Genomic DNA, 12,500 nt, shown 5'->3' on the forward strand with positions numbered 1-12,500 from the left:
CCTGGTTAGAGGGGGTACACGAGAGGTAAACCATAAAACCGCAGCTGCCGTGTTATAGTTAGCCATCATTTTTGACGGGTCGTGTGCACTATATGTACAACATTCGCGAAAATTCACTCATTCTTCGTCTGCTAGGATTAGTTTTCCTCTGTAGATCATTTTAGAAAACTAATTTCAGTAACTGAGTGTCTTTTGAATTAAGAGTTTAAATTTGAAAAGGAGATTGTGGGAAATATAGTTATGAATGTCGAGGAAGTAACTTGACTTAAATTATGGTGTACTGCAGTCTTTTTTTCAGTTAAATGGGTTGAAGTGTCTGACTTGTGCACTTTTTCATCCATGTTTGTTACTTTTTAAAGGAAACGGACGTTTTGTTATATATATATATATATATATATATGAAAATATGTGTTTATAATTGATATTTAAACCAAACCTGTTCAAGGATGTTATTGTCATAAATATTGATAAACAATATATCGTCACTTATTTCCACTGCCTTATAGTCCAAATGGTCTTTTGTCCAACCAGTAATTCTCTGATTTTATTTCCATATCCTCATTGGCAATTAGACGTTTTAAACCTTGTGTCTATTTCCATGTCGAACGGAGGACGAGAGTGCCATTGTGTCACTAATGAAAAGCACAAAAGAAAAAGAAAAATAGGTTGGCATTCATATACTTGCTTTGGTTCGATGTATTATTTCTGAATAGTCTTTCCTGTTGTGGCCTGATTTGTAACGTCGCTGCCTGGTGTTTGCCAGTCGCGGGGGGGGGGGGGGGGGGTGATGTTTCCGAATACCGCTCAGTCTCGTTAGTGCCATTAGTGTCTGCAACCTTACCATCCTTGTGTGCTAAGGTTGGGGTGGTTAGAGTGAGCCTATAGGTCTAGCTGTTCAGTCATCAGCAGCCATTGCCTGGCCATCCCTGGATCTAGCTTGGGTGGAGAGGAGGTTTGGGCACTGATATATGGTATATGGTCAGTCTCTATGGCATTGTCCTGCTTGATAGGGCAATGTCACTGTCCCCTTGCCTTTGCCATTCATGAGCGGCCTTTAAGTTTTAATCCACTGATCAAAAACCTTAATAATGTGCCACTTTTTATTGCCAGTAAGACGGAAGTGTGATCAAGTGATTGATTGATGTTAATAGACGACGCAATGGCAATGAGGTCGTTTTAAAGGTTTAAAGGCCGCTCATGAATGCCAGAGGCAAGGGACAGTGCCCTAGAGACTGACCATATATACATATGATCAGTGCCCAAGGCCCCCTCTCCATCTAAGCTAGGACCAAGGAAGGCTCAGGCAATGGCTGCTGTTGATGACTTGACAGGTAGATCTATAGGCTCACCAAACCCTCCATCCTTAGTTCGCAAGGATGGTGAGGTTGCAGACACTACAAGAAACTATCGAACTTGAGCGGGTCTCGAACCTCAGTCAAGCAGATTGCCAGGCAGGGACGTTTCCAATAGGCCACCACAACCCTATTAAGTTATTTAATAAGACCATTGATTATTATTTTTAAACTCGCAATCCGTGCTATAATGTCTACAGTACACCGCGCGATGGTAGTAAGTGGACATATGAATCATAAGGATTTACTCTGTAAATGAAGGATCAAAAGAGATGCAAGGTCAAGTTAGAGAGGTTGGGAAGCTTAGTAGGAAGAGAGTAGAGGCAATAAATGTAGAGAAAAAAAAATCCAATGCAGATTGTGGCACTACAAAAACGTAATACTGCCTACAGTTTCCCGCACATTGCATATTATAGGTTATCCCTCCAGAAAGCAAGGTAAGAGATACCTGAGAGAGGTTCAAGTACTCCAAACACATACACAATAATAACAACAACAACAACAATTGTAGCCTCAGACATGTCATTTCTCGTCTGGGGTTTGGCCAGATTTCATCACCACGCTAGCCACTGTCGATTGGTGGTGGTGGGAGACTTTTGTTTGATCGCTCGCAGCAAACCAACCTAGTATAGGTGGCCCTGACTAGCACAGCTTTGCTAATTATGGCGATACCCCTTCACCACGTTTAAGTATCCCCACACACACACACACACACACACATATATATATATATATATATATATATATATATATATATATATATATATATATATATATATACTCATAATATATGTATACGTAAATTGTAAATATAATATGTATGTATGTATGTTTAGCATTACTATTACAATGACGTTTATACCAGCAAGTAGTCACAAAATACCCATTGATATGGTTAAGTTGAGAATATTATCACCTTTGGATAGTGTTCCTACCATGACAAGATTTTGTAAGAATTGTTAGAAATAAAACGTGGCAAAAAAAAAAAAATGAGAAGCTATATTAACATCAAATCTCGGGTCGTGGACCTGTGATACTTATCACCTAAAAACACGGCCCAAGGGAAAAAGAACGAATCATTAGGACACAGAAACGAAAGACATTGAAATGAATACGTGTTTCGAAACCTTACGAGTGAATGTTTACGGTAGGCTTCGCTCGAACCCGCGCATTGATAGCTTTTACTTTGGGTACATTCATTGTTTACATATGGAAACCAGGTTTTCTTGTTGTCCGCGAGCAGAAAGAAGGATTTTCTATTATCAGCTATGTCGTAATACAATAATACATACATAAATGTAATAGATTGCTCTTACAATTTGTAATAGAGGAAATTTTAAAGGTTTAAAGTCAACAGGGTGACACTGTCAGTTACATAATTTGTCAGCTGCGTGGTGCAACTGAATAATAACTTGGCCGGTCATCGACCTCTGCCTTACATAACATGTGGGGTCTCTTGCACTAGTGCGAGCAATCTCTCTCTCTCTCTCTCTCTCTCTCTCTCTCTCTCTCTCTCTCTCTCTCTCTCTCTCTGTTACAAGGGATACGTTATTTAGAGTGAAGATAATTTTACTAGACATCACCTTTGTCAAAGAAGTAACATATATTTTATAATAATAATAATAATTGTTATCATCATCATTATTATTATTATTATTATTTATTATTATTATTATTATTATAAATGGTGGCAGTAGCATTTACGGTAGTAGGTAGCCTGTAATTTTCTCTCCTTTTCTCTCTCTATGCTATATTAGTATTGGGCTGGCCTCATTGATTCCAATAGTTTGGCCATATGATCTGCCTCACTTGAAAAAAAGTATGACAATAGCAGTGTATATAAGTGAGTGCGTTACAAAAATAGTTGTAGACATAAAAAAAAAGTTGCCAGACTTATAACTACTCAGGCTCTCTCGTCCCTCGGGTAGGGGGAGAGGGGATAGTCATACCCTGGTGAAAATTGGGTGGATGTGTTATATCGATCTAGATATTTAGCCGCCATTTTTTGACGGGTCGCGTACACTAGTAATACAAATATTTGACTAAGCAGAATAGATTTTAGTGCATAGTAAATGATATTGATACATCACAGTAATGATTGTTGTTAACAGTAGACATATTATTAATGGGATTTTGATGTTGTTAGAATACAAGAAGTTGTAATTTTAGATGCAGATATCAATGAAAATAAGAATCGTAAAGACTTTACAGTTTAGCCTTGATGATTATTGATGAAATTTTATGAAGAGATGAAACTTGTTAAGTGGAAATCTACGGATAATACATGACGTATTTAACCTCACACGAATAAATATCAATGTTTTTATTCTGCATTATTTTATGAAGATTTCAACAGTTTTATTATTATTATTATTGTTGTTATTATTTTTCCGAACACGATTGTAAACATGTGTGTAGATAATATCACTTTATATGGTATAGGTTAAGGATGATAATAACAAGGTTATAAATATTATTATTATTATTATTATTATTATTATTATTATTATTATTACTCTTGAGCATAATTAATGGTATTATTTTCAAATTGATTGCAGGTTTCTCCTTCAATGTTTGGAGGATTTGGACACCTCGTTAAGAAAGCTAAATTCACGTCTCTTCGTCATACGTGGGCAACCTGCGGACGTTCTACCACAGCTGTTCCGAGTAAGTACAAGTAGTAGTAGTAGTAGTAGTAGTAGTAGTAGTAGTAGTAGTAGTTTTATTTTTATTTACTAGCATTTTTTCTGTGATAAGGCTCTTAGCCATCTGCCTTACCACACTGAAACTCAGGGGACATCTATACCGAAGGTGTCTGTGGCATTCCTTGGTGGTCACCCATATGCGTTCTCATTATTATTATTATTATTATTATTATTATTATTATTAATGGTTTTGTTATTATTATTAATTTTGCTGTTTTCAGTCAATATTATAACGCAGTTTAAATTTCTGTGAAATTACTTAAATTACAAAAATTTCACAGTTTAGAGAATAGCATGGACCAAGTGAATGTTTTGCTTACTCGAATAAATTTTTAGGTAACGAATTGTAGTGTCAAATCCAAATAACTATAACGGACTTATGTTACCGATAATGACTGTAGAAAATCCCCCCCCCCTCTCTCTCTCTCTCTCTCTCTCTCTCTCTCTCTCTCTCTCTCTCTCTCTCTCTCTCTCTCTCTCTCTCTCTCTCTCTGCAGTCATTTTTGCGATCACATTATGTGCAGTTTTAATTGGATCTTGCATTTCCTTTCAATTGCAAAGTCGGGATTCATATGTTATGGAATCCTCCTACAAGGCCAAATCCTCACCAAGGCAATCCTTTATACATCCTGATGGCTCGATTGAATGATTGATTTGAGGTTTTCTGGCATCCTGACATCTATGATGACTCGAACTATTCTATGTATATTTTAGAATGATATTCCTTTCTTGTTAGGTGAGTGCCCACCAATAATACTGTTTATAGCAGTTTACTTTTTCTGATTACTAAGTGGATATGTCTCGTTCGGATAAATGTGTTTGTCCTCCGTAGTTAATGCTGTCCTCTTATTCATCATCAGCATCTCCTCCTACGCCTATTGACGCAAAGGGCCTCTGTTAGATTTCGCCAGTCATCTCTATCTTGAGCTTTTAATTCAATACTTCTCTCCATTCATCATCTCCTACTTCGCGCTTCTTAGACCTCAGCCATGTAAGCCTGGGTCTTCCAACTCATATAATGCCTTGTTAAGGCCAGCTGAACGTTTGGTGAACTAATCTCTCTTGGGGAGTGCGAAGAGCATGCACAAACCATCTCTCATCTACCCCTCATTAGCCTCATCAATTGTAATTGGTTAGGTCAGGGGTTCTAAACCAACTTGGGAATTTCAGGTTTCAATTTGCAGTTAAGTCTGAGCAGCCTCTCCCTGATGTGTAAAACTCATATGGGATTTGTAGGGAGTTTGAAAACAAGGTTCTCATGATTAACAAGGTTAAAGGCTGATTTGGAGTCAAGGCCAATTGTGTTGATACCTTATCGGATTTCCGTATTAGTATTTTAGATTCTTATGAATTGATATTAACAATTAATATTATTATTAAACTCATTTGTTGTTTTATTAAAATGTGTAAGTTGATCTTTAACGAATTGGGACAACAGATTGGCAAACTCAAACTGTTAGAATGTTTGTTTTTCATTGAATTTTGAGCTCCCAAAATGTAAAATTATAAATATACTGTATACAGGTATGTATTAATAGGATAAAATAAATTTTTTCTATGTTATGTAAATTATTTGAAATACACATTTTGAGGCAGACAATTTTCGATGGGGGGGGGGGGGTTTGGGGGTGGGGGGGGGGGTTAAAAATGATATTCTTGCATGTAAGGAAAAGGGTCTTTTTAACTAACGAAGTTACAAGTCTAACCTGGGAAGGAGAAAATGATGAAAATGATTTTGCTTTCAGAAATGGTCAAAGGGTATTGTTATTCATTTTGTTATTCATGCATATACACATGGGAACTGCATTAGTGAATGGTGGAGATTAAGCAAGAGGCACTCATTGGGAAAGTATCTATTTCAAGGCTAAAGCTTGGTAGGACGGCATCAACGAGTTTGCTGTTGTTGGGTGTAGATTTAGTTTGAAACAACGAACATTTTGCATTGTTCCGTGTGTGGGACTTCTCACGCAAATTAACTCTGTTGATATGAATGGTGATATATATATATATATATATATATATATATATATATATATATATATATATATATATATATATATATATATATAATGTGTGTATGTATGTGTGTATGCATATGTGTTTATATACAGTATGTCCCATTCTGAATTGGGTTACCTTATGTGATGATATATATATATATATATATATATATATATATGTGTGTGTGTGTGTGTGTGTGTATGCATATATATATGTATATATATATATATATATATATATATATATATATATATATATATATATATATATATATATATATATATATATGTGTGTGTGTGTGTGTGTGTGCGCGCGTGCAAATGTTTTAATATACAGTATGTCGCATTCTGAGTTGGGATCCCTTAACGTGGTGAAAGGTTTTGCTTGTCGCCATGATAAGCAAAGCTGTACTATAGTCCATTTCTTTTAGCGATGCATATTTGCACCGACTCGCAGCGGTGCCCTTTTAGCTCGGAAAAGTTTCGTGATCGCTGATTGGTTGGAATTATCTCGTCCAACCAATCAGCGATCCGGAAACTTTTCCGAGCTAAAAGGGCACCGCTGCGAGTCGGTGCAAATATGCATCGATAAAAGAAATGGACTATAGTCAGGGTCACCCATGCTAGGTTGGTTTGATGTGAGCAATCAGACATGGATAAGGACATGTCTGAGGCCTTTGTCCTACAGTGGGCTAGAAACGAATCCATTTGTTGTATATGTATACACATACATTTATATATATATATATACATATATAGATAGATAGATAGATATATCAGCATCTGCATGCATACACCTGTGGAGATTAGAAAACGTCTTATTGTGACAACTTGAGAAGTATTTTGCATTAAATCAAATGAAGTAATAATTACCTAAAATATCTAAATTCGGTTTTCGTAGTCCACTAAACTCTTGAGGTAATTTCCCTTTTCTGCAATCCTTTGGTCTTTATGGGTTGTCACTTGTCACTTAACTATCACATTCACAAGTTTAAGATAAGCATGTGATTCAGAATTAAGGCATTCATATATTCACATTATTAACATCTGTACTTCAGTTTTTATTATAGTCAACATTCTTAACATGACCATAATGTAAATATGCTATGATGTTGTCATAGTAACCAGACAGTTTTACCATCCACGACATCATCTATTTTTACAGGGAAGTACCTTCCGTTTGCCTTCCGTGGCTAAGCCACAATTGCAGCCACCGTAAGCTTGTGACCTCTTTATTCACGTGTCTGTGGGGTGGGGTGGGGGACTTTTTTTTTCTGACCTACAGGTGACTCTGGTGTTGTCGACTTGAGAGAAAGTAAGACAGGAAATCTTATGCCAGCTTTTTTTTGTCGTTTTGCCTTTTCACTTATGATTTCATGTCTTCCCTCCTCTCTCGTTCTTTCAGTTTTCTACTCCACTTTGGTGTCTGATTATATTTCTTAAAGATAATTATTCATTTTTTAATATGCCATGACAAAAGTCATGTTTTATTGGCTGAAACAGCTGTCTTCAAGAGTTGAATAAATAGAGCAGCACAGTAACAAATTCAGTTTATTCCTTCAGAATTCTGTTCATGGGGACAAAAAAAACAAACAAAGAAAACCAGAAAAGTGTTGCCTTAAGATATTTGATGCCACAATTCCTTTAGCATTTAATGCCAATTGATTTTGAAAACAAGAATTACTTAGCAATGCAAGTTATTAGGCATACTTTTATTGTGTGAGTTTATTTTAGAAAGTGTTTATTTTGTTTTTACATTTGCCTAATGTAAAGAATAAAAAAATAGTTCACTTGTACAGTTATAAATAAATTTACAACTTTTAAGTAAAGGATTGGTTTAATTAAAACTTGACATCTTTGAAGTCGAGTAAAGTGGTTAATGATAACATATTTACTCATAACCTAAAGGGGTCATAGATGCTCTAGTGTGTAAAGAAACGATCAAATGTCAATAAAATTTCTATGAAATCTAAGGATAGAGATGAAAATTAAGTAATATAGCTTATAGAAAGTGGAAGGGAAATTATTCCAAAAAAATTCCCCTTGAAAAAATCTTAGCATTTTGAATTTGGTTGACAATAAACGTAATATTTTGGCATATTGATCCTCTGCCAGGTAGCCTGGGGTGAAGATATTAAATGCAGCGTAAGCAATATTGCAAAGTCAACCGTCTTGCTTTTTGTCGATCGCAGGACTGGGGTTCGAGTCCCCCCTCCAACCTCACCATCTTTGTGAGCTAAGGTTGAGGCCGTGGGGTTGGGGAGGCTATAGGTCTACCTTCTGAGTCATCAGGAGTCATTGTCTAGCCCTTCTTGGTCTTAGCTTGGGTGGAGTGATGGCTCTTCATGTGCTTATATGGCCAGCTTCCACGACATTGTCACTGTCTCTTGCCTGTGCCATTTATGCGAGACCTTTAAACTTTTATCAACAAGACCGTAATATATATATATATATATATATATATATATATATATATATATATATATATATATATATATATATATATATATGTGTGTGTGTGTATGTATGTATGTGTGTGCGTGTTTGTCGGAGAGAGAGAGAGAGAGAGAGAGAGAGAGAGAGAGAGAGAGAGAGAGAGAGAGAGAGAGAGAGAGAGATTCTGTGATCCTCTAAGTATGTTCACTCGAACCATTTTTATCTCTTAATTAGCAACAGCATCGTTTGTCATCTCACCTTGTCATCATTCATTGCCACTGGAAACAAAGGACGAAATATCCTCACATCAATAGACACGTTGTAAAGCCATCAAAAGGGAATATAGGATTTTTGTACTGTAAAGTTAATCAGCTTCCCACAACCTACTCACCGAGAGACGCTAGCAATGTTTTGATATCCATCTCGCTTCTCATAAAGGCTTTTAATAACTGTCGTGGGTTCTTGTCATGTTGGTTAGGACTCTCTTTGAAGTTAGGTGTTACTGAACGCTGGATTAAGTCTTCATATCCTGCTGTCTGTGTTTGTTTGTACGGTAAAGACAGACCGAGAAATGGAGGTAGTAAATTACCATAGAATTGCCAGTAGAGTAGTTCTATTGTTCAAAGGGGAACAGGTCACTTCGTCTATCATTGTATAGTACTGGTGTTATTTTACCCCTGTTTGTTTCTTAGTTTATTTTTTTGTTTGTTGGTGAGCAATTTTACACAAAAACTACGGTACCGATTTTGACCAAATTTGGTAGTCATATTAGGTATGACCCAACATTTTGGATGAATTACATCAAAGTACAAGTACGCAGCAGTACTTTGAAAACAATCGAATGGCAACTATTGTTTGTTAGTTTAATTTTTGTTTGTTAACAACATTCCGCAAAATCTAGCAAACCAATTTCAACGGAACTTGGTGGACAAGTGGGGTATGACCAAAGGACAAATCCATTAGATTTTGATGAAAATACATCGACGTACAAGTACGCAGTGGAATTAAGAGCAAAGTAAGACTGCTTGGCATGGCGAAGGCATGCTGTCTTCTGAGTGCCCCTCTATAGTCCATTTCTTTTATAGATACATATTTGCACCGACTCGCAGCGGTGCCCTTTTAGCTCGGAAAAGTTTCCGGATCGCTGATTGGTTGGACAAGATAATTCTAACCAATCAGCGACCAGGAAACTTTTCCGAGCTAAAAGGGCACCGCCGCGAGTCGGTGCAAATATGCATCGCTAAAAGAAATGGACTATAGTTTATATTGTTTTTATACTTCTACAGTATGTCCCCATGAGCATTACTGCTCTCGGGGTTTTTATGAAACCCTTGTTCAAACTAGCAACCGTTGCAGAGAGGGTTTTTTTGGCGTGCACGCTTATGCAAAAATCTACGGATACCGTTAGTAGCTGACATGGGTTGTTTACCTCCCCCCCTCCTCCGGCATTTTAAGGAGGAATCACCCCCCCTCTCAAGTGGTAAGGTAAAACAGGTTACTAAAGAGTGAATGTACAAATTTCTTCCTTTCAAAAAAAAAAGAATTTTCTGTATGTTTGTAAACATAGCGACAGTAGCCTGAGAAGTCAAGTTGCTGTTCATTACTGATAGCTTTAAGTTTTGAAATCATTTAACTTGCTCTTAATCGGCCTTATCCCAGAACATCTCTCTCTCTCTCTCTCTCTCTCTCTCTCTCTCTCTCTCTCTCTCTCTCTCTCTCTCTCTATACAATTGAAATGTAGGGAAGCTTTGGACTCTAGATGGGAAAAAGCGATGCATACGCAGGTGTCGGATGAAAACGGCAGATGCCATCTATCTCGTTCTATCAAGGGATGTTCCGAGCAGAGATTCTGTTGCAGGTGATGATGTTCAGCCTGGCACATCATCTTTGCACAGGTGGAACAATGGGCCTGTAGGCCACCTGGACCTGGATTCTTATCCATTGTCTCCCTCTCTTTTCACACATTCGTCCTACGCTCCTTTTAATCTCTCTTTCTACACACACATACACACACATATTCGCCCTACCCAGGAACAAAATGTCTCCGCGGATGGACTGAAAAGTTTTAGAGACATTCAGTATCTATCTATCTATCTATCTATTTTTTTATTTATTTATCTATGTATCTATATGTATATATATATGTATATGTACTATATATATATATATATATATATATATATATATATATGTATATATATACAGTATATATATATATATATATATATATATATATATATATATATATATATATATATATATTATATTTTATATATATATATATGTATGTGCGTATATATACACAGTATCTCTCTCTCTCTCTCTCTCTCTCTCTCTCTCTCTCTCTCTCTCTCTCTCTCTCTCTCTCTCTCTCCCTCTCGAAATACAGAGAGGGGATACCTTAACATGGTGAAATGGCTTGTGTGTCGCCATGAGCAGCAAAGCTATACTGGTAAGGTTCACCCATACTAGGTTGGTTTGCTGTGAGCGATCAGACGAAAATCTCCCACTATCACCAATCCGCACTGGTCAGTGTGGTGATGAAAACTGGCCAAATATGAATTGACATATCTGATGCCTTTGTCCTGCAGTCGACTAGAAACAGCTGCATTTGTGGTTGTTGTTGTATTATTTAGAAACGGCTGCATTTGTTGTTGTTGTTGTTGTTGTTGTATTTATTTAATGCACTTGACGACTGACAAAGAGTTGTAGGGACTAAGGAACAATGAGGTGGAAGTAATGTTAGAAAAAATGGAAGCATTGGTCGTAATATTTTAATATTTTTATTGAAATTAATGTAGTAATTGTATAACATAAATAAAACTTCATTTTTACAACTTCATTCTATAGGTATGTCAGGCCTTTTAGAGTATATTAGTATTCTCAAGCTATTTTGCAACTTGGAATATTCTCTCGTTTTTTTTTTTGGGGGGGGGGGATGAATAACTGAAATCCTAGTCTGATTATGTTTCAACTCATTATAATTAGCTGTAACAGTTATATATTTGTCGGTGAACCGGAATAATCAACATGATAAAAAATTCGATTAGTTATGTATATCAGATAGTAACATGCACACACCAACCTTCAGCAAGCTGCCATTGAATATGCTTAAAGATCTGTATAATTGAAAATACAATTATTATGGGTATTTCCACAAATGAAACGACAAACGTTTCTGCAATTTATTTGATGGAATATTTTTTTATTAACAAATAAAGAATCGAAGGATAATTTTTGGCAATCAGAAAAAGGTAGAGTGAATAGGTGTTATGTATTTTAACATCTTGAAATAAGAGAGAACTAGAAGCTATTGGTAAAAATATGAGGTCATGGATAGATGTATACTTTTAGGCCTAAGATCAATAATGATAACAAAGATAATAATGATAATAAGAAATAACAGGAAGCCATTGATAAATATATATGGGTATGAATATTGAATAGATATACGTTTTTATACCTAAAATCAATAATAATAGAAATAATGATAATGATAAAAGAAAGAGGACATTGATAAAAATAAATGGGAATGAATAGAGGTACACTCTTTATGCCTAAAATAAATAATAATGAAAATGAGGGTGATAATAATAATTTAGAATTACTCTGTCTATTCCCTTCTGTCCTTGTGGCTACCGAGAATCTATCCAGGTACAGCTTTTAATCTCCTGATGCAGCTTTAATTAACGAAAGGATTTTATATTATTCAATGATACCTGTGGACAATTATATACCTATACTCAATTTTTTTTAATGAGGCGCATTTACACTGATTCGCAGTGGTGCCCTTTTAGCTCGGAAAAGTTTCCTGCTCTCTGATTGGTTAGGATTATCTTGTCCAACCAATCAGCGATCAGGAAACTTTTCCGAGTCTGTGTAAATCTGCCTCACTAAAAAGAATTGACTATAGTAATTTTCACTCGGCTTAACTTGCTTTTCGGAGGATTTTTGGATGACCATTTTCTAAAAAGGTCTTGTATTGAGAGAATTTTTGTATGACCTTT

The 12,500-nt window shown here is 36.0% G+C and overlaps 1 protein-coding gene across 1 annotated transcript in view; it reads left to right on the forward strand.

Annotated features, from left to right (window-relative positions):
* The window catches only part of LOC137629309 (cryptochrome-1-like), a 141,342-nt gene that overhangs the window by 64,396 nt on the left and 64,446 nt on the right, over positions 1–12,500 (forward strand). Inside the window, exon 4 of the mRNA XM_068360566.1 lies at positions 3,911–4,019. Within this exon, the coding sequence (XP_068216667.1) occupies positions 3,911–4,019 (109 nt within the window). The remainder of the gene's footprint in view (positions 1–3,910; positions 4,020–12,500) is intronic.

The sequence above is a fragment of the Palaemon carinicauda genome, chromosome 37 (assembly GCF_036898095.1).
Source record: "Palaemon carinicauda isolate YSFRI2023 chromosome 37, ASM3689809v2, whole genome shotgun sequence".
NCBI classification, from domain to species: Eukaryota; Metazoa; Arthropoda; class Malacostraca; order Decapoda; family Palaemonidae; genus Palaemon; species Palaemon carinicauda.